This window comes from Manis pentadactyla, chromosome 1 (assembly GCF_030020395.1).
Source record: "Manis pentadactyla isolate mManPen7 chromosome 1, mManPen7.hap1, whole genome shotgun sequence".
Taxonomy (NCBI): domain Eukaryota; kingdom Metazoa; phylum Chordata; class Mammalia; order Pholidota; family Manidae; genus Manis; species Manis pentadactyla.
In genome coordinates this window covers 206811912-206834452 of record NC_080019.1, presented here as the reverse complement: position 1 = coordinate 206834452, position 22541 = coordinate 206811912, and the positions used below count along the sequence as shown (strand labels likewise).

The 22541-nt window shown below is 43.6% G+C and overlaps 1 protein-coding gene across 8 annotated transcripts in view; it reads right to left on the bottom strand.

The window, feature by feature from the left end:
- The window catches only part of SRGAP3 (SLIT-ROBO Rho GTPase activating protein 3), a 268677-nt gene that overhangs the window by 105563 nt on the left and 140573 nt on the right, over window positions 1-22541 (bottom strand). For all 8 annotated transcript variants that reach the window (XR_005023182.2, XM_036877778.2, XM_036877782.2 and 5 more), the window contains exon 3: window positions 17895-18057. Coding sequence is in view for 7 of the 8 variants with exons in the window: in XM_036877778.2 (XP_036733673.2) it covers window positions 17895-18057 (163 nt within the window). In the remaining variant the exon portion in view is untranslated. The remainder of the gene's footprint in view (window positions 1-17894; window positions 18058-22541) is intronic.

Genomic DNA, 22541 nt, shown 5'->3' with positions numbered 1-22541 from the left:
TGGATACTGTCCAAAGTCACTTCCATACATTCTCAAATTTAAACCTTTAGAGTGGATATTATTATTATGCCCACTGGACGGATGAGGGCTAGAGGCTCAGAAGGGCTGAGCAACTTGCTCCAGGCTGTACACCTAGGAAGAGGCAAAGCTAGGTTCAGCTTTTGGTTGGTCTGACTCCAGAGCTAGCACTCATAATGACTTTCTGTGGTCTGCTTCCTCTGGGCCTCATGGAAGATGCAGGCACACAGATGAAAAGAAGCCATTGCAATGCTGGAAAAGCAATGAGTCCAGGCCACAGGAAGGTACAAAGGAGGGCTTGCCCTCTGGACACCGTTTGCTTGTCTGAGGCACTTTCTCATCACCTGTGCAGGAATCTGCATCCCTGGCCTTTACCCCCACTCGTAGGCAGGTTTAGTTCTCTTTAGCCTGGTCTTTTGTGGTCTACCTGCCCTGCCAGAAATAAATCACACAACAGCCACCTTTCACTTCTCTCCTCCTTTTTATCCCAATAACAGGAAATGAGATATGGTGGGACCGACCCCTGCTTGCATGGCCACACATGACGTTCCATCAGTTAGGGGATGCACCTGACCAGAGTGCTCCAGCACCTTGTCTCTAGCGATTGGGTCAGAGATAGAAATGTATTCCAGGCTGAGCCAATTAGAATCTTCCCTGGGAGCTTTCTAATAACCATACTCTCAGATCACCTCTCCTCTGGGACAGGATGCTAAGGTCAGGCATCAGAAGTCTTGGGTGGCCTGCAATCGCCTTGCCCACCACAAGGAGAACTGGGGCCTTGGCAAGAGCATTTGCATACTGATCTAGTGACGCCTAAGCAAGACTTACCTCTGGACTTTTCCAGCTTATAGGATCTAGTAAATTTTCATTTTTTCTTATGTGAAAGAACACTGACATAATCTGTGCTTATGTCAGTCTGAACATACCAGAATGATCACAGAGTGAAATAGCCTTCTGAGAACCCTCCACCAGGCACCAGCTTTCAAACAGTTCCTGCAAAAGGACCAATTTCCAACCAATTAGAGCATAAACTCCTTAGAGGCTGGGACTGTAGCTTCCCATAGTGCTGATCACAAAGACTTTCATACAAAAGGAGCTCCATAAATGCCTAGGCATGAGCTGACTGATATGCAAAAGCAGGAGAAAACCAGAGAGGAATAAAAGGTGACTTTCTTTTTTTTTTTTTGCCAAAAAAACACATATTCATAGGGCCATCTGGCAAAATTTTTTTGAGAAATGATTCCTCAATGAAATCAGTTTTAATTTCTTTGTCATGAAACTCTTGTCACAGTGATTTAATTTTCAATAGGCAACTAATCATGCTTTTGAGGAAAAACCCTCAAAAACACTAAAGTTCTAGATCCTAGAACTTTATGAGCTTATTTGAAGATCTCTATCTTTACAGGGCATGTTTCTTTCTCAAACTAACTCAAAAAGGGATCGTGTCCAATGCTAATGTCATCCTTAACATCTAGAAAATACAGGTGTCCTAAAATGCTGGGTTTTAATGATAAGACGTCCTCTTCACTTCTGCAAAGGAGACCATCCTAAAACTCCTTTAGAAAATTTTAAAGCAGAGAGTAAGGTGGAGGCTCTCCCAGCTCTTGATCATCCACTCAGGGCCTCCTGGCCTCTCTGCCGTCTCATCAGGCACGGCTCCAGCGAGGTTGTCTCTTTTTCCTCCCTATTTTTCTCCACTAGATGCTCTTAGTTGGGTCACCATTCCATGGGGAATGTGCTGGGGTTCCAAGAAAACAATAGGAGACAAACAAAACTAAATAAAAACAAAATACCTATGTCTATTTCAGTTATAAATCCCACTACTTTTCCACACTCTGGCTTTTTCTCATCAAATAAAATTTGAGACTCACAGGTGTTCCCTATTTAAATATGTGATATACATGGAAGCAGTGGCCATCTCCCAAAGCAATTGTGTTTTTATTTCCAAAGTAAAGGCTTAAAAGGCATGTCTCAGAGGGATGGGGCTCCTCCTGTCTGTCCTAGGAGAATAGCTTATCCCTGACCACAGCAGCTGGGAGAGCTAACTGGCTGTTTCTTCTAGCTGTGTCCCAGCTTGTCCATACTGGGCTGTTGGCGCTCTGACATGTCACCAGCCCTGCCTCCAAACATCACCCTCAGCCTCATCTCCGCCCCGCCTTCCATCTGAACCTTTGTTACTCTTCCTCTCTCCTCCATTGTCTTCCTTTCCCTGCTCCTGGACACCTGCTTTCTTCCCCCACCCCTTTCCAAACTAATATATGTCTCCTGTTACTGTGACTCCAGCTGTTGTCATCTACATGTTTTTGCAAGAAGCCAGAATGCAGACTTGGGCCCTGAGCTCTTCCTCCTGTTGGCAGGGCTGGGAAACCACACTGCAAGGAAACAGGAAGGCCCTGGAACCACTCATCATAGGTTCTAGGCACTGGTGGGCCCCACTGATGCTACACAGGAGCCCAGCAACGGGATGAGGCAATAAGCCTTGCACAGTGCCTGTCACATTCTTCCCCCTGTAATTACTCCCAGCATCTTTCTGGGACCCTATCTGGATGAAGGCCTGCATTTTCAGAAATGCTTAAAACAACAGGTCTGAGGGAGCCTAAGGATACCTTGGAATGGCCACAAAATAGTGACTTGATATGGTCAATCTAGTAGTTTCTGAATCTCTACTAATAATACTATTTTTTTATTAAGGTATGATTGATATACACTCTTATGAAGGTTTCACATGAAAAAACAATGTGGTTACTACATTTACCCATATTATCAAGTCCCCACCCACACCCCAATGCAGTCACTGTCCATCAGTGCAGCAAGATGCCACAGATTCACTATTTGCCTTCTCTGTGCTACACTGTTCTCCCCGTGATCCCCCAAACCATGTGCACTAAACATAATACCTCTCAATCCCCTTCTCCCTCCCTCCCCACCTGCCCTCCCACACCCCTCCCCTTTGGTAACCATTAGTTCATTCTTGGAGTCTCTGAGTCTGCTGCCATTTTGTTCCTTCAGTTTTGCTTCATTGTTATACTCCACAAATGAGGGAAATCATTTGGCATTTGTCTTTGTCTGCCTGGCTTATTTCACTGAGCATAATGCCCTCCAGCTCCATCCATGTTGTTGCAAATGGTAGGATTTGTTTCTTTCTTATGGCTGAATAGTATTCCACTGTGTATATGTACCACATCTTCTTTATCCAATCACCTACTGATGGATACGTAGGTTGCTTCCATATCTTGGCTATTGTAAAAAGTGCTGTGATAAATATAGGAGTGCATATGTCTTTTTGAATCTGAGAACTTGTATTCTTTGGGTAAGTTCCAAGGAGTGGGATGCCTGGGTCAAATGGTATTTCCATTTTGAGTTTTTTGAGGAACTTCCATATTGCTTTCCACAGTGGTTGAACTAGCTTACATTCCCACCAGCAGTGTAGGAGGGTTCCCCTTTCTCTGCATCCTCGCCAACATTTGTTGTTCTTAGTCTTTTCAATGCTGGCCATCCTTACTGGTGTGAGGTGATAACTCGTGGTTTTAATCTGCATTTCCCTGATGATTAGTGATGTGGAGCATCTTTTCATGTGTCTGTTGGCCATCTGAATTTCTTCTTTGGAGAACTGTCTCTTCATATCCTCTGCCCATTTGTTAATCGGGTTATTTGCTTTTTGAGTGTTGAGGCATGTGAGTTCTTTATATATTTTGGATGTTAACCCCTTGTCGGATATGTCACTTACAAATATATTCTCCCATACTGTAGGATGCCTTTTTGTTCTGTTGATGGTGTCCTTTGCCATACAGAAACTTTTTAGTTTGATGTAGTCCCATGAGTTCATTTTTGCTTTTGTTTCCCTTGCTCGAGGAGATGCGTTCAGGAAGAAGTTACTCATGCTTTTATTCAGGAGATGTTTGTCTGTGTTGTCTTCTAAGAGTTTTATGGTTTCATGACTTACATTCAAGTCTTTAATGCATTTCAAGTTTACTTTTGTGTATGGGTTAAACAATAATCAAGTTTCATTCTCTTGCTTGTAGCTGTCCAGTTTTGCCAACACCAGCTGTTGAAGAGGCTTTCATTTCCCCATTGTATGTCCATGGCTCCTTTATCATATATTAATTGACCACATATGGTTGGGTTTATATCAGGGCTCTCTAGTCTGTTCCATTGGTCTATGGGTCTGTTCTTGTGCCAGTACCGAATTGCCTTGATTACTGTGGCTTTGTAGTAGAGGTTGAAGTTGGGGAGCATAATCCCCCCAGCTTTATTCTTCCTTCTCAGGATTGCATTGGCCATTCAAGGTCTTTTGTGGTTCCATATGAATTTTAGGATGATTTTCTCTAGTTCATTGAAGAATGCTGTTGGTATTTTGATAGGAATTGCATTGAATCTATAGATGGCTTTAGGCAGGATGGCCATTTTGACAATATTAATTCTTCCTATCCATGAGCATGGGATGTGTTTCCATTTGTTGGTATCTTCTTTAATTTCTCTCATGAGTGTCTTGTAGTTTTCAGAGTACAGGTCTTTCACTTCCCTGGCTAGGTTTATTCCTAGGTAGTTTATTCTTTTTGATGCAGCTGTGAATGGAATTGTTTTCCTGATTTCTCTCTCTGCTAGTTCATTGTTAGTGTATAGGAATGCAACAGATTTCTGTGTATTTATTTTGTATCCTGCAACTTTGCTGAATTCAGATATTAGAACTAGTAGTTTTGGAGTGGATTCTTTAGGGTTTTTTATGTGCAATATCATGTCATCTGCAAACAGGGACAGTTTAACTTCTTCCTTGCCAATCTGGATGCCTTTTATTTCTTTGTGTTGTCTGATTGCCATGGCTAGGACCTCCAGTACTATGTTGAATAGAAGTGGGGAGAGTGGGCATCCTTGTCTTGTTCCTGATCTTAAAGGAAAAGCTTTCAGCTTCTCGCTGTTAAGCATAATGTTGTCTGTGGGTTTGTCATATATGGTCTTTATTATGTTGAGGTACTTGCCCTCTGTACCCATTTTGTTGAGAGTTTTTATCATGAATGGATATTGAGTACTTTCAAATGCTTTTTCAGCATCTACGGAGATGATCATATGGTTTTTGTCCTTCTTTTTGTTGATGTGGTGGATGATGTTGATGGATTTTTGAATGTTGCACCATCCTTGCATCCCTGGGATAAATCCTACTTGGTCGTGATGGATGATCTTTTTCATGTATTTTTTAATTCAGTTTGCTAATATTTTGTTGAGTATCTTTGCATCTATGTTCATCAGGGATACTGGTCTGTAATTTTCGTTTTTGGTGGTGTCTTTGCCTGGTTTTGGTATTAGAGTGATACTGGCCTCATAGAATGAGTTTGGAAGTATTCCCTCTTCTTCTATTCTTTGGAAAACTTTAAGGAGGATGGGTATTAGGTCTTCACCAAATGTTTGATAAAATTCGGTGGTGTGAAGCCATCTGGTCCAGGAGTTTTGTTTCTTGGTAGGTTTTTGATTACCAGTTCAATTTCGTTGCTGGTAATTGGTCTGTTCAGATTTTCTGTTTCTTCCTTGGTCAGCCTTGAAAGGTTGTATTTTTCTAGAAAGTTGTCCACTTCTTTTAGGTTATCCAGTTTGTTAGCATATAATTTTTCATAGTATTCTCTAATATCTCTGCATTTCTGTGGTGTCCGTAGTGATTTTTCCTTTCTCATTTCTGATTCTGTTTATGTGTGTAGACTCTCTTTTTTTCTTGATAATTCTGGCTAGGGGTTTATCTATTTTGTTTATTTTCTCAAAGAACCAGCTCTTGCTTTCATTGATTCTATTGTTTTATTCTTCTTGATTTTATTTATTTCTGCTCTAATCTTTATTATGTCCCTCATTTTACTGACTTTGGGCCTCATTTGTTCTTCTTTTCTAGTTTCATTAATTGTGAGTTTAGACTGCTCACATGGGATTGTTCTTCTTTCCTGAGGTAGGCCTGTATTGCAATATACTTTCCTGTTAGCACGGCCTTGGCTGCATTGCACAGATTTTGTGGTGTTGAATTATTGTTGTCATTTGTTTCCATATATTGCTTGATGTCTGTTTTTATTTGATCATTGATCCATTGGTTATTTAGGAGCATGTTGTGAAGCCTCCATGTGTTTGTGGGACTTTTCATTTTCTTTGCATAATTTATTTCTAGCTTCACATGTTTGTGGTCTGAGAAATTGGTTGGTGCAATTTCAATCTTCTTGAATTTACCGAGGCTCTTTTTGTGGCCTAGTATATGATCTATTCTTGAAAATGTTCCAGTGCACTTGAGAAGAATGTGTATTCTGCTGCTTTTGGGTGTAGAGTTCTATAGATGTCTGTTAGGTCCATCTGTTCTAATGTGTTGTTCAGTGCCTCTGTGTCCTTACTTATTTTCTGTCTGGTTGATCCATCCTTCAGAGTGAGTGGTGTGTTGAAGTCTCCTAGAATGAATGCGTTGCATTCTTTTTCCCCTTTTAATTCTGTGAGTATTTGTTTCACATATGTGGGTGCTCCTGTGTTGGGAGCATAGATATTTATAATGGTTTTATCTTCCTGTTGGATTTATCATTATGTAATGTCCTCCTTTGTCTCTTGTGACTTTCTTTATTTTGAAGTGTATTTTGTCTGATACAAGTACTGCAACTCCTACTTTTTTCTCTCTATTAGTTGCATGAAATATCTTTTTCCATCCCTTGACTTTTAGTCTGTATATGTCTTTGGGTTTAAAGTGAGTCTCTTATAGGCAGCATATAGATGGGTCTTGTTTTTTTATCCAGTCAGTGACTCTATGTCTTTTGATTGGTGCATTCAGTCCATTTACATTTAGGGTGATTATTGATAGGTATGTACTTATTACCATTGCAGATTTTAGATCTGTGGTTACCAAAGGTTCAAGGTTAACTCCCTTACTATCTAAGAGGCTAACTTAACTCACTTAATATGCTATTACAAACACAGTCTAAAGGTTCTTTTCCTTTTCTCCTCCTTTTTCTTCCTCCTCCATTCTTTATATATTAAGTATCATATTCTGTATTCTTTCTCTATCCCTTGATTGACTTTGGGGATAGTTAATTTATTTTGCATTTGCTTAGTAATTAGCTGTTCTACTTCTTTACTGTGGTTTTATTACCTCTGGTGACAGCTATTAAACCTTAGGAACACTTCCATCTATAGCAGTCTCTCCAAAATACACTGTAGAGACAGTTTGTGGGGGGTAAATTCTCTCAGCTTTTGCTTATCTGGAAATTGTTTAATCCCTCCTTCAAATTTAAATGATAATCTTGCTGGATAAAGTAATCTTGGTTCTAGGCCCTTCTGCTTCATTGCATTAAATACATCATGCCACTCCCTTCTGGCCTGTAAGGTTTCTGTTGAGAAGTCTGATGTTAGCCTGATGGGCTTTCCTTTGTATGTGATCTTATTTCTGTCTCTGGCTGTTTTTAATAGTCTGTCCTTATCCTTGATCTTTGCCATTTTAATTGCTATATGTCTTGGTGTTGTCTTCCTTGGGTCCCTTGTTTTGGGAGATCTGTGGATCTCCATGGCCTAAGAGACTATCCTTCCCCTGATTGGGGAAGTTTTCAGCAACTACCTCCTCAAAGACACTTTCTATCCCTTTCTCTCTCCCCCTTCTTCTTCTGGCATCCCTATAATGCGAATATTGTTCCACTTGGATTGGTCACATAGTTCTCTCAATATTCTTTCATTCTTAGAGATCCTTTTTTCTCTCTGTGCCTCAGCTTCTTTGTATTCCTCTTCTCTAGTTTCTATTTCATTTATTGTCTCCTCCACCATATCTAATCTGCTTTTAAAATCCTCCATTGTGCTCTTCAGCGATTGGATCTCCAACTGGAATTCATTCCTGAGTTCTTGAATATCTTTCCATACCTCCATGAGCATGTTAAAGATTTTTATTTTGAACTCCCTTTCAGGAAGCGCCATGAGATCCATGTCATCTTTCTCAGGAGTTATATTAATTCTACTCCAAACCAGGTTCCTTTGGTGTTTCATATTTGTATATGGTGCCCTCTAGTGCCTAGCAGCTCTACTCTCTGGAGCTTCTCAGCCCCTGAAGCAATGTCGGGGGTCGCAGGGGAGTGGTACTGGTGTCTGGGGGGAAGGAAAGAGCTGTCTCCTGCTTCCCAGTTGCTATGCCTGTCTCCACTGCCTGAACCAGTGGGCCAAGCACACAGGTATAAGCCTCTATGCTTTGCGTTTGTAGTGGCTGTAGACAGATCTTCCCTCTGGCTGGCATAACGCCAGGGTAGTGTTTGCTGGTTTGCGAGCCAGGTGGGGCTGGCCAGGAGAAAGGCGCAGTAGGCTGTGTGTCACGGAGGGGGTCCTTGGAGCTGTGTAGCCAGCCAGAGAGCTGGAGCATCTGGAAATTGTGAAAGCTCCCAACCTGCTGGGCAGAGTGCACCCGGACAATTTTGTCTACCTGTCCTTTTTCCTGAGCAGTAAACTCTGTGGAATCCTTTAGCAGCTCTCTTGCTAAGGGCTTCCTTGTTAGGTCTCTCAGACTGCTCACCTTTCTTTTGTCTCAGAGCAGCCAGATATGGATCCCTGATTTCCACAAGCAGCTGGAATCTCAGTCTCTCCAGGAATTCTGCCTGGCTTAGCTTTCCAATCCCCTAATCCCAAGAGTCTCATGAAAGCACCATGAAATGTAGGTTTGTGCTCCCAGAGCAGATCTCCGGAGTTAGGTATTCAGCAGTCCCAGGCCTCCACTCCCTCCCCACTTCATTTCTCTTCCTCCAGGCGGTGAACTGGGGTGGGGGGAAGGGTTTGGGTCCTGCCAGGCCTTGGCTTTAGTATGTCACCCTGTTCCATGAGGTCTTCTCTTTTCTCCAGGTGTATGCAGTCTGGCTCAGTCCTCTTTCCTGTTGCTCTTTCAGGATTAGTTGTATTAATTATATTTTCACATTATATGCGGTTTTAGGAGGAAGCCTCCATCTTACCTCTCACGCCACCATCTTTAATCCTTTTCTAATAACACTATTATTAATAATAATACTTATTATCATGGTTAACCGTAATGTTCAATACTATTACTACTGATAATACTTAATTGTAGATAATAACAATAGCTATTGTTTCTTGATCTCTCAGCATGTGACAGGCCCAATAAAAGCTGCTTTACAGACAATACCTCATTTAAGCCTAATTTCAGCCCTCTGTGCGTGGCACCATCATTAACAGCATTTTTAAGATTAGGACACAGAGGCCCAGGGAAGGTGAGTAATGTGTCCAAGATCCTAGAACTAGTGTATGCGAATCTCTCCACCATTCCACTCTGCTGCTTCCACTGGGAGAGCCAGCACTCTACATGCCTTCAGAAACTTTTTCCCAAACATTCCAAAGTAATTATAAAACACGTATATTCCTCTGCCTTAGTATAAAGAGCATGCTGACAGTTACAAGGCTCTGCTTTAGATCACTGTGAATATCAGATAATATACAGTGCCCAGTGCGATTTTGCAGAATCTCCTGTTTTGTGTGACCAAGTCTTCCCCATCCTACCCTCCTGCCCCCACTCACAGCCTCCAGGCAAGGCAGAGGAGGTGGTGTGGAATGCTGGGCTGAGTCTCTGTGGAAGAAGAGCATACTCAGGAATAACCCCTCTTGGCTATGTCCTACATGTTTTTTATTGTTGTTGGCCAAGCATCTCTTACAGAGAATGAGAAAAAAGTTTGGGGTGGGTGTGGGGGAGAGTCTATGTCCTGGGAAGTGTGACAAAGCTGGTTTCCTGAAAAACCAGTATCTAATAAAACCTGAAGCTGCTCAGTTCTGAGCTGTTTTCTCTCTCTCTACATTATCTTCCAGGTGAATATGGACGTTGTCAGGCTTATTTGTTAAATTCAAAACATTATTGATCACTTACGACTACTGAATCACTGACCTGAAACATCACTTTAACCTGATTTATAATCTTATTTTCTACTTCATCAGCATTGTTTTTGAAAAAGATGTAATGAGAATTGCATTGGCATTTCAAAAATGTCTATAGTCATATGTCCACCTATCTACCACTTTTCTACCCACTGACCCGTCCACCCATCTACTCATCCAACCACCACCTACCCTTGAAACTACCCATCCATCCATCCCTTTCCCCTTCCTTTCTATTCCCATTATCAACCTTCCCAATCCAGGCTCTTATTACCCTCCACCACTAATTCTGAATATTAGTGCATATGTACAATAACATGTAACTGTTCTTCCTGAGTTCAGTGCCTCCCTTTTCAAAGTCATCAAATACACTGAATTAATCTTCCTTAACTTGGCTCTGATTACATCATTCCCTACTCAAGAACCTTCGATGGTTCTCCACTGCCTAGAAAATAAAGCCCAGCCTCTCATTCTGACACCCAAGGGCCTCCTTCATGTCTCCAACCTGCTTTTCCATTTGTCTCCTTAGTTTCAGTTCTTCAATATTTCAAACACACAGAAGAATGGAGAAAACAATAACAAAGATCCATGAACATGCCAATCAAATTAGACACCCATTAACATTTGGCCATTTTTGCTTCAAAATTACTCAAAGAAAGCAAAACATTATAGATACAATGAAGCGTTCTTTGTCTCCATTCTTCCTCCCTCATTCCTCCAGTACTGTTTTCAAGCTGGTGTGTATTCCTAAGCAGTCCACCTTTGCATAGCCTTATGTCACACAGATGTCTAACAATACAAACTATTAATCTGTGTTCTAAATTGTATAAAATCTCATGGTGCACCTTGCTTTTTTCACCCAACATTTTTCCTTTTCCACCCTGATACATGTAGATCTAGTTCTTTCATCCTAAAATGATTGTACAATATTCCATTGTGTGACTGTCCATAGCTTACTTAATCATTCTCTTCATGGCTATCTAGGTGACTTCTCTTTGTTTCTTTATTACAAACACTATATAAGCAAACATCCTTGTTCGAGGCTTTGTGTATGTGTGCAGACACTCTAGATTCTCTTTAGCTCATACTTAGAAGTGATATTGCTGGGCCAGGGGGTATGCATCTCTTCCTTCCGTGTTATTAGATACTGCCCAGTCATTCTCCAAAGGGGCCGGACCAGTTTACACGATAACTAAAAGGATATGAGAGCTCCTGCTTCTGGCCATGCTTGTCAGTACCGAAGATTGTTTTACCAATTTAATGGAAGTTAAACTGTGTCACATTTTCTTTTATTTTACCTTTTCCTGATTACCAGTAAGTATGACCATCTTTTCTTAGATTTTTAACCATGTACAATTCATTTTCTGTGACTTACCTATTTATATCTTTTATGCATGTTCCTATTGTGTTGCTTGCCCTTTTCTTATTAATTTGTAGGAGCTGATTTTATATTCTGAGTTTCAACCTTTTAATTCTGTGCCTGCCAAATATCTTCTCCTTGTCTTGTCTGTATGTTCGCTTTACTTGTTCACTCTTGTAGGAAAATTTTTATATAATGGCATTTATCAATATTTTCTTTTATGGTTCGTGCTTTTTAAAGTTTTCTTTGAGCAAAAGAAACATTTTTTATGTTTCATTCCCTATCTCCAAGGTTTTAAATATAATCACCTACATTTTCTTCCAAAAGTTTTAGTTTTGCTTTTTACCTTTAGCACTTTAATCTATCTAGAATATATTTTTGTGAACTAAGGTAGAAGTCATATTTTTTCCAGAAGAAAACTATACATGTACGTGTGTCTCTGTATAAAATCAGTTCCTAAAAATAATATGGAAAGGACGAATAAGCAGTGGAATCTGCCCCATTTACTAAACAGTCTATCCATTCCCCGATCTATAAGGAGCCGCAGGCATTTACTGTGTCCCTCTTTGGGGAGGACCCAGTTTCTGGGCTCTTTGCTGTCCTGCTGATCAGTGTCCCCAGCACTGCCCTGTAATACCCATTTTCCTCACTGTCACTTTACAAGAAGTGTTGATATCTGATAAGGGAAATGCTCCAAAAAAAAACAAACAAAAAACTTTCTCATTATTTCCTTATTACAGGACAATAAAGGTAGAAATTAAGAGCAAGTAGAGAGCTTTAAAAAAAAACCTTTGAAACTAAAACACAATTCTGAATAATTCATGGGGCAACAAATTCAATGGAAATTATGAAATATTTATATCTGAATAACAATGAAAGCATCTCATCAAAATTTCTAGGATGTGACTAATTTGTAGCATTAATGGCCTTAATTTTCAATCATTCTCATTTTCTAATGGATGCATTTTTAAATTATATTTTCTAATTAGATGTGCCTGGCACACAGGAATGTTATTAATATTTGTATATTGATTTTGTAACCAGCCATTTTGCTGAACTCTTTTCAACAGGAAATATGATATTTTCTGTTGGCTTTTGGTAAATATTCCTTATCAGGCTAAGGAAGCTCCCATTTATTCCTAATTTGCTAAGAGTTTTTATCCTATATGGGGAAAAGTTAGAAGTGTGACTTTTAAAAGTCAAGAATACTACTTCTCTCCCATTTCCCTCCACACTGTACATGTGGAGGTCCTAGACAATATAATAAGACACGATAAAGAAATAAGACATTATTAAAGAGATAAGACCACCATCATTTAGAACTACTCAATGAGTGGTTTTCTGAGCATATTTGCTTATTTCTAACCCTTTGTGTGGCCTGAATAAAATAGTCCTTCATCTCATTTCCAATCTTAATTCTCACTATGTTCTTTCTCAAAGTCTCAATAATCATCCTACTAATAGCTAATATTGATTGCTTACTGTGTACCAGACAGGGGTTTTTATACCATCATTTTTAAATCCTTACTACCACCCCACGAAAGAGGTTATTATTAGCTCCATTTGGAAAATGACAAAATTTAGAGGATCAAGGGATTACGTTGAGTTCACATGGCACAACAGGTATTGTGTCAGAGAGTCTGTCTGCAACCCTATTACCACTGCACTAGATGGCAATACTGGCCTAGTTGTTTGAGACACAGGACACATAGGCTTTTGCATTGGTCTGGAATCCTGTGTCGCACTTTTCCCCAATCTATGCACATATGTTGTGGACACAGTAGCACAATCCCCTTCAGGACTCGAACACTTACTCCCTCAACTGTGGGAAGAGCCGCTGGCAGATAGCCCCAGCTGTCAACCTCTTTGGAACTGCCTCAGCTTAAAAGTCATCTGCCGAAGACCACACCCCCTTGAGGAATCAACATGAGAGCATAAAAGCTCCGCCTCCTTGCCCGGACTTAGGAGAACTCCTAAGGGCCATCCCAGATCAGAGCTCCCCAAGGAGTTAGTTGAGGCCTTTGTTGTGACAGCAACACAGCCCAACTTTTCCATTCCCTGAATCCTGTTTCCCACCCTTTCCTTCTGCAGGTGGGAACCTCAAGAACAGTTGCTACTGCACTGTAATCACTGTCTTAGAGTCAGCTTCCTGGGGAACCCAAGCTGAGATAGATCCTAATCTTTCAAGAATCACTTCAAATGCTACATCCCCAACATAAAACCTTCCCTGAACCCCCTGCCACCCTAGCCCAGATTAGAAGTCTTCCTCCCTCTGAACCAAATTCCCTCTCCACTATATTTGAGTCATTGCTATACTTCTGTCTTGGCTTCTTAAAGGAGGGCATCATGTCTGACTCATTTCCTCTATCTTCTTTAACACCTGCCTTTACCACCAAGTATGGCTCCAGAATCAGACACACCTGGATTCAAACTCCAGCTCCATCTTTAACAGCATCAGTTTCCTCATCTGTAAAATGGGATAATGACAGCATCTTCCTCTTAGTGTTTAGGAATTAAATATCTACAGAATGCTTAGCCCGGTGCCTAGCACACAGTAAGCACTAATTTGTTATCTATAATTATTGTCACCTACTGTCATGATAGTACTAATATATGCCTACTGAATGAGTTCAAAATGCATGATTTCCACCTGGCAGGCTGAACTAGCAGAGTGTGCATTCACGACTTCCTCTCCATGGGAGACAGTGGAGACTCGCTGAAGGTTCCTCATTCCCTTGGCAGTCTGCCCACTTTGCTCTCCCCGTCTCTCTCTCCCTCCCCATGCAGGCCTCTTAGCCAGACCCACCAGCATACAAACCCTCACTTTCTCCTGCAACCAAAAAATAAAAAATACACTTGGCTTTGAGTCCAAGGCCATTGGTGCTTCTAATGCTTTTGATCTTGGTTACAAAGCAAGGCAATTATTGGATACAAAAGCTTTGATTTATTTATGAAATGCGAGGGCCATCTTCGAGGTGGCAACGAAAAAGCTCAGAGATGACCAGTGCCACAGAGTGAATGGCTGCTTTCAAGCATAAGCCCCCCAGATGCCCTCTCTTCTTTGCTAAGAGTCTTTCCTCATTAGCACTTCCTCCAGAACACCGCAGCTCCCCACAATCAAATTCACTTCACGCCAGGGCAAGTAATTAAATTCTGCAGGCATCAGAGCATAGAATAATGGATGCCTATTGTTAAGGAGGCTGAGGCTGAACATGGAATGAATGGGCTTCAATAATACCCAGTCTTAGAAATGGTTAGGGAAAGGGGAGGAGACAGATGGAACCTCCCTGCTGGTGCACCACAGTGGGTAGTGGATTCAGTACTGGACCTGGAATTGGATAACTGCTTTTGAAGTCAGACTCTGAGCTACCAGAGGTGGGTTTCAATTTCCTCACCTGTAAAACAAGGAGGTTGGACTAGGTAAGTCACTCTCCATGTGTGGTTGCCAGACCAGCATCAGCATGGTCTGGGACCTTGTTAGAAATGCAGATTCTCACTTCCTGCTGGACTGGAAGCAGGTGGGAGGTAAGCCTGGAGCTGCCAGGGGCCATGTGTTCATCACATGGAGAGAGACTGACTATGAAAGAGCCCTTCACGAGCATCATCCTCCCCTGAGAAAATTGGAAAACAGAAAATTGGAGCAGAGTTGCAGAGAGACTGAGTTCCTTTGTGCCCTTGACGTCCCCCACACCTGACCAGCCTTGGCTCTGGAAAACTGGTATGTTCCCTTTCTTCCTTCAAGCCAGTTGAGCTGGGTGTTTGTGTTTGCAACCATAAGAGTCCTAATCACTAGGATGGCCTCTCAGATCTTGTCCAGTTCCATTTTGCTATGGTAGATTCTCATCTCACCTTTAAAGCAAGGACTATCTGCATACAGAAGCCCATTTGCCCAGACAAATCCTAAAGTGGCTTGTGGAATTTGAAGTGCTGCCTCTAGTCATAAGAACAGACTGCAAAAAGGGAAATGGAGAATCATGAAAAGGTAAGTTATTAAGTCAGAGAGCATCCTGCATCCGTGAGAAAATGACAGGCAGAGCAGCTGTGCCAGGCCCACACGCAGGAAGGACACTGGCCTGGCAGCCACTCCCACCTCCAGTAGATGCATTGCCCTGTGTCTTATGAGGTCAGCAAGGAATAGCATGAAGGAACAGCTACGGAATGGAGAGGGGCCTCCATTCGCTAGTAAGCCACCACTTAATGAGCACTTACTGGATGCCAAACCTGTGCTGGACACTTGGCCTACCTCTACTCATCAAAGTAGCCCCCTGAAGTAGGCATTGCCACTATCTCCATTTCCCAGATGAGAAAACTGAGGCTCAGAGAGACTTGCTCAGGGTCACAAGTCAATGAGGGACAGTTTCCAAGGCAGATTCCAAAAGCCCAGCCAGTACCGCCTCCTGCTGGTGATGACAATAGGCCAAAAGGCATCGAGTCTGGTTCTCCTCGCAGTTTTGCCTCCTCATCTATAAGGTGTGGTGAGTGACGATCCCACTACCCCGCTGACCAGAGATCTGCCTCCACAGTCGTTTTGAGGTCTGCAGGAACTCTTATTATATAAGGAGTGCAGCCTCAGTGCTGAGATTATCTATAACTGGTGCAGCACAAAGGGACCGTGCTGGGCTAAGTCAGCCAGCCAGGCCCTGCCCTGTCTCTCTCCTGGACAGCAGGGGAGAGTTATTTCCTTTGTTCCTTAGGCACAGGCCTAGTAACAAGCAGCCAGAAGCGCAGCTGTAGACATTTTTTTCATTATTTTCTACCCTGTTAACCTCCATCATAAATGAGTCTGCTGTCAACCTAAATGAGAACTGAAAAGATTTATCTCACTCGTCCCAGGGCTCAGATCAGGAAAAAGACCCTTCATTTCTGAAAGGCCTTGATGACCCTTTCTCTGTGAGTCACCACCCAGGAAAAAAGATGTAACAGAGGTGGCAGGTGGGGGCTTGTGATGGGACCAAGTGATCTGAATCACTTCACTTTGGCTTTGCAAAGCACTGTGTGATTTTTTTTTTTTATTGCACTGCATTTACCTTCATAATTATGTTTGCTTACACAAATATTAAACTTAGAGTACATTGCATAAACACAGCCCCAGGAGGGGACCAAAGTATATTGTGTGGCAGGAGGGAATTAGCCTGTGATTACAATTTTGCTATAGAAGTCATCCTCAAAGTGGACAATCCAATAGACCATAGAGAGATTACTGTATTTCAAATCAACTTGTCCTCTTCCTGCACCTCCTGTAATCCCAGGTTACCTAATCCCTAAAACTGACACCTGGCAGGAATAGATAAACTAGATTATTTTAAGTAGTAAGTCTCTTACATTCCTGTAATAAAAGCCAGCTTTCCTGAGTGCCTAATCGGTGCCAAGCACTGCTCTCCATGCTTTATGTGGGATTACCAACCCTCTCAATCCTCCGGCTGCCCTGTGGGTATTTCTATCCCCATCTCACAAATGAGGAAACTGAGGCACAGAGAGTTTAAGTAAGGAGCCTAGAGACTCACAGCTGATAAATGATTGAACCAAGATTATGAACCCAAGAATTTAAGAATTCTGGACGAAGAGACCACACCACCCTGATCCAGTTCTCAGGACGACCTCCCTCCTTCACATGCACCTTCCATTAACCCTCACACTACCCCAGGAAGTAGGTGATCTTGGCCCCATTTGATAGACAAAGAGGATGAGGCTCACAGAGGCTAAATGACTTACCCATTTTACAGACAGGGAAACTGAAGTTCACAGAAGTGAGTTTAATTCTACAAACATTTACACAGCATGTATTATTTGTCAGGCACTATGTAAGGGGCTTGGGATACAGAGACCCCTGGGGCATAAAAAGTGACTGTTACCTTCACACTTGACTTCTGAGCATTTGCATGAGTGAAATCTTCCTGAAAGCAACTGAGAACTCTGTTAAAGGCCTTAAAAATGAGCAAACTTTGACCCAAAAATTCCTGGTGAAGAAATCAATCCTAATAGCAGTGAATGTGACAAGGTGTATATACATACAAGGAAGCTCATAGCAGCATTACTTATAAGAATAAAATAATGGAAACAACCTAAGTGTTCCACAATAAGAGATTCGTTAAATAAGTTAGGGTGCATCTGTATTACATAATACCATGGAATCATTCAAAAATGTTACAGAAATGTATTTACTAACATGGGAAAATTCTGTAATAAAGTGTTACATAATTTGTTAGGTGACATAGCAAAGAGTAAAATCATATATGCACTATGATCTCATTTGGGAAAAGTGCACATGTACAGTAGAAAATATATAAATATGAGCAATCATAGAAAATATATTTGCATATGTACACAGAATGATATCAAAGTGGTTATTGCTGTGTGATAACATTTAAGGTGATTTTAATTTTTGTGTGTGTGCTCACATCCATTTTTCTGAATTTCCTACAATGAATGTGTGCTATTTACCTAACCATGCTTTTATTTTTGTGGTGGTGGTTGTTGAAGTGGCTGAGACCAGCTGCTATATCCAGGTTTCAAACTCGGGTCTGGGATGCCAAGGCCAGCCCCTCAGCTCCTTGCACACTTTAACACACCTGCCCTCCTCATCCCATGTCCCCAAACCACATCCCGCCCTGGCTGGCACAGCGTCGCCATAGCCAGCTGGGACAAAGTTGCTTCTTACCTTTTTGAAGAGTCTGATGACATCCTCACTGATCTGTGAGAGGCGGACGATGACATTATTCATGAAGATGTCATTGAGGGTGGCATGGTCTCGACTCTCCCGCCTGGTCTGATGCAGGACCAGATACCAACAGTTCACGGGTGAGAGGAGGTACTGGTCCTTCCTGTGGAAACCAAGACAGTCAGCTGGCTTCACCGGAACTATCACCACAGTGTGCTACACTGCCACCCACGGTGGACCGGTGGATCCTCAGGGGCCCTTTCAAGCTCAGTTTTATTACAGAACATTTACAGATGGGAAATGGATACTGAGAGAGCTGAAGTGATCCTTCCAAGGTCACAGAGCAGTGCTGGGCCAAAACCCAGGTCACTGACACTATGTCCCATCCTGTTCTTCACTCCCATTGCGTGTGACATTTGCTACCTGCATCATGCCCTTCCGGGAAGAAGCTGCCTTCCCTGGAGCTAAGAAATACTAATCCAGCTGGGTTTGATACGCTTGTATGACTTCTAGAACCATGCAGTGGAAAACGCAAAAAGCCGACACTGCATCTCCCTTTCCTGCTTCTCCCGTCCCTGGGGTCCCCACAGGCTTCTAACCCCTTTGTCCTCCCCCAGCGTCAGCTTCTGGCTCTTGGCCTCTGAGAAACACGTTCTTCAGCCCTTTAGTGTTGCTGGAGGGCTGGAGGTTTCAGGTTCTGTATTTGGGATTAAGGAAAGCCGCTTTGAATAAAGTACATACAAGACAAATAAATCTTTGTCCTCTAATGACTGGTAGATTCTCAGCGTCCTCTAGCTGGGCATTCTGCTAAAACAGGGGTTCTCAAAGTGTGGTCCTCAGATCAGCAGCTCCGTCGCCTGGGATCTTGTTGGAAATGCAGATTCTCGAGCCCTACTCCAGGCCTGCTGAATCAGAAACGCTGGAGGTGGGCCCAGCATGTCTGAGTTTTAACAAGCACTCCAGAGGATTCTGATTCACGCCAAAGTCTGAGAACCAGAGATCTATACACCACTGTTTCCTAAAATTTGAGAAATGGGATGTTTCTAAAAAATGAAATGGGGGAATTTCTCTCTTATCTATACTTTACCAAATACCCCTCTGTTCGCCTCAGTAAAGGATGTATATGTCCTATTCTCCAGGAACAAAGAGGGAAGGGCACCTAGATACCAGAACCAAACCCATAATCCCATGTTGCCATATGTCTGTGCTGTGTTCTTTCCCCCTGGCCCTGACTTTTCCTTTACTCCACTTGCCAGAGTGGGAAGGAGATGCTGGGAAGGTAGGATGTGAATAGAGAGGACCATGTGCCACCTCAGGGTGGTTGGCTCCAGGGTCCCCCAGACCTGCCCTGCTGTGCTGGTGCCCTAAGGGTGGGCCACCTCCGAGAGCCGGCCACACTTACACACTCACCTCCCACTAAGAGCTCAGGAAGGGAATTCTGCTGACTCTCCAATGACCACATCACCTGATGGCTTCTGGGCACCCACAGCACTCCCACACCCACACTCACCCCCAACTCCTGGGCTTGGGAAGGATGGATGAGGAGGGGCCACTTGGGGGAATTTCCTCTTATCACCATAATGGGCTAAAAACCTGCCTAAGTAGCAGGAATTTGGGAAAGGGAACCTGGTTAGATTGAGGATGGTTACGTTGGACACTGTATAAGGAAAAGGGAGGAGACATTGTCGCTGTAGGAGAAGCGAACATTTCTCCTTTCCTATGGCCTTGCAAAAAAGCCGAAACACTGAAATTCAGCCACCCAGCCCAAATCCCTCAGTATTTACTCAGGTGGACTCTGGGTGACCGGGACGCAAGTCCCCTGGGCGGTTGGTGGGGGGACCCCCCTGTCAAGTGGCTGAGGGCGGAAGGGGAGGCTTACAGTGGAAGGTGGTAAAGCACTACAACAGAGACACATGCGGAGTGTCGGTTCTGCTTGAGAAGCTGGAGAAGGCACTGCCTTCCTCCTGTGCCCTCCACATCCCAGGCACATAGTCCCCTTTTGTTTTCGTGCCAGTTTCCTTCCCACCTGGGGCCTTCACTCACGCTGTTTCCCCCATCTGGAATGAGTTAGCCCTTGCTCTTCTCATGACTGCCTCCTCCTCTTCCTCTAGGTCTCGGCTTAAATGATACCTCCCCTGAGTGCACGTCTGCAACCACACTCTTCTAATGAGAGCTCTAACAGGTTCTCAGCCTGGTCCCCGGCACCACCATCACTGGGGAACTTGTGGCACATGCAAGTGCTTAGGGCCACCCCAGACCACGGAATAGGAAACCTCAGGAGTGGGCCAGTATCTGTGTTCTAACCAGCCCTCCAAGTGACTCCAATGCACACTCAAGTTTGAGAACATCTGTGTTAAGGAGTTTCCAACCCCACCCCTCACCCTAGCACAAGTTCTTTCAGATTTGGGATTGTTTCTGTTTCAGTCACCATATCAAGTGCCCAGCAATGTGCCTGACACATAATAGATACAACGGAAGAGAGAGCCATGAGGAAAGGTCACAATTGTGCTGGGTGTTGAAGAATGAGTAGGAGTTTTCCAAATAGGGTGGCAGAGAATGACAGAACTGGAAGCAGAGGGAACTGTGGAAACAAAGAGAAGAAGTTCAGTAGAGCTAAAATTCCAAATTAGTAGGATGTAAAACTGGAGAGATGTGTTAAAGGCTTGATTGTTGCGGGTGTTGTATGCCAGGCTAATGAGCTGGGACTTTATTTTCCAGGCCACATGGTTCTCACCGTAGGTTTCATTCTAGCATCATCTGGGGAGCTTTTAGAAAACACCAAGACCCAGGCCCCATCCAAGACCAACTAACTCAGAATTGCTGGGAGGAGAGTCTTGATATTTTTAAAACATTCTCTGGAAGATTCTAACATGCAGCCAGGGCTAAGAATGCCTACTGTAGGCAGTGGGGAGTCATGGAAATTATTTATGCAAAGGCATGACCTAATAAATATGTCTTAGAAAGATCATTGAGGGAAACTGGAGAATGGATGAGTAGATGGAAGATGGACAGATGGATGGGTGAGTGGATGGGTGTGGACATAGGCATGGGGCTGGAGGCAGAGGACCAGTCAGGAGGTGGCCTCAGTCCAGGAGAAGAGAGATGGTGAGGACTTAGGTGGTGACAAGTATGTGGTCAGAGAAGGCAGGACTTGAGAGACTCCTCAACAAGAGAGCAAATAATCTTGGAAATTTCCAGGAAATAGACAGGAAGAGAGAAGAAGAAGGAGTGGGTGGTGATTCAGAGGTTTTCGGAACAGAGTCACCCAGGTGACTGGGTGGATGGTGACGGCATGAACCAAAGGTTAAGAACTCCAAGAGAGAAGTAGGTTTGGGCAGAAAACACGTGGCACACCCCATTTTCACTGCTTCCCAGGTGGTGATGGAAATGGAAAGATTACAGTCAAAGAGAGATGAGATAATTGAGCTGTTACCTAAATTACTTCAGGGGCTTAGCTCAGCCTGGGAGGCAAGAACTGAAAAGCATCAGGGAATTAACTGTGCAAAATTTATGGAAGTCACAGCCAGAAGGTGAGTTTCAGGGGGAAGGGAAAAGACAAGTGATCTTGAAAGGGTGCAGAAGTTCTGGGATGGCTTGGGGACCACTAATTAGGTCACCTGGCCTGAGAGACATGAGAAGGGCAAGGCAGGAGGAAGGCACTTCCCTTAGCAGAAGCTGTAGGCAGGCAGCCATGCACCCTGGGACAGAACCACAGAAGGGGCCGAGGCCGGGAGGAGAAGGCAGCCGGAGAGCAGCCAAGGAGTTGTCACTGAAGTGAGAGGCTGCCGAGGACATCCTTGCCTTGGTTCCCGCAGGCGCCCATTCATTCGTGGCTCCCGTGTGGACACGCCGGGTCAGCGGTGCTCTGGAAGCAGCAGGGACTAGAGTGGGCGAGACCCACAGCCTTCCATGCAAGTGAGGGGCACACAGGAGGTAACGACAGAGCTTCCTGAATGCACCAATAGGAAGGAGCTGTGGAATACGGGGGCCGCCTCACCCAGATCTGGTGAGGGAATGGGATGGCTTCCTGGAGGAAGCACTTTCTAGACTGAGAACTAAAGGCTGGAAAGGAGTTTGATAGGGCAGAGCTTTCCAGTCGGAGAAATGCGACGAACAAAGGCCCAGAGGGAGGCTGGAGAGAGCATGTTGGTGGGCTGAACATCGCTGAGGGGGGCCGGAGCCCAGTGTTCTGGCGTGGGAGTGGGAGTGACAAAGGAGGCTGAATCAGGAAGAGGCCATGAAGCCAAAGGGACTTCAAGCCCCATTTGAGAGTTTGAGCTTCCTCCTGAAGTCAGTGGGGGGCCATTGAAGGGTTTACAGCAGGGAAGTGAAAGGGAAAATTGCCTTTTCAGACTCACTCTGGCTACTGCACAGAGGATGGGCTCTAGGGGGCCAAGAGGGAAGCTGAGGGGTTGGAGAAATGCTTAGGAGGAAAACTGACCAGACCTAGAGATGGATTAGATGGGGTTGAGGTAGGGGGTTGAAAGGGAGAAAAATACGTCCAGGATGACTCCCAAGTTTTTCAGGTTGGGAACCCAGGAAAACAGAGGTGGAATTTACTCTGATGAAGAGAAGCGGCAGGTCAGCAGTGGGGCAGGAAAGGAAGGCGGTGAGTTCTAGTTGAACATGAGTGTAAAGGGCTTATGG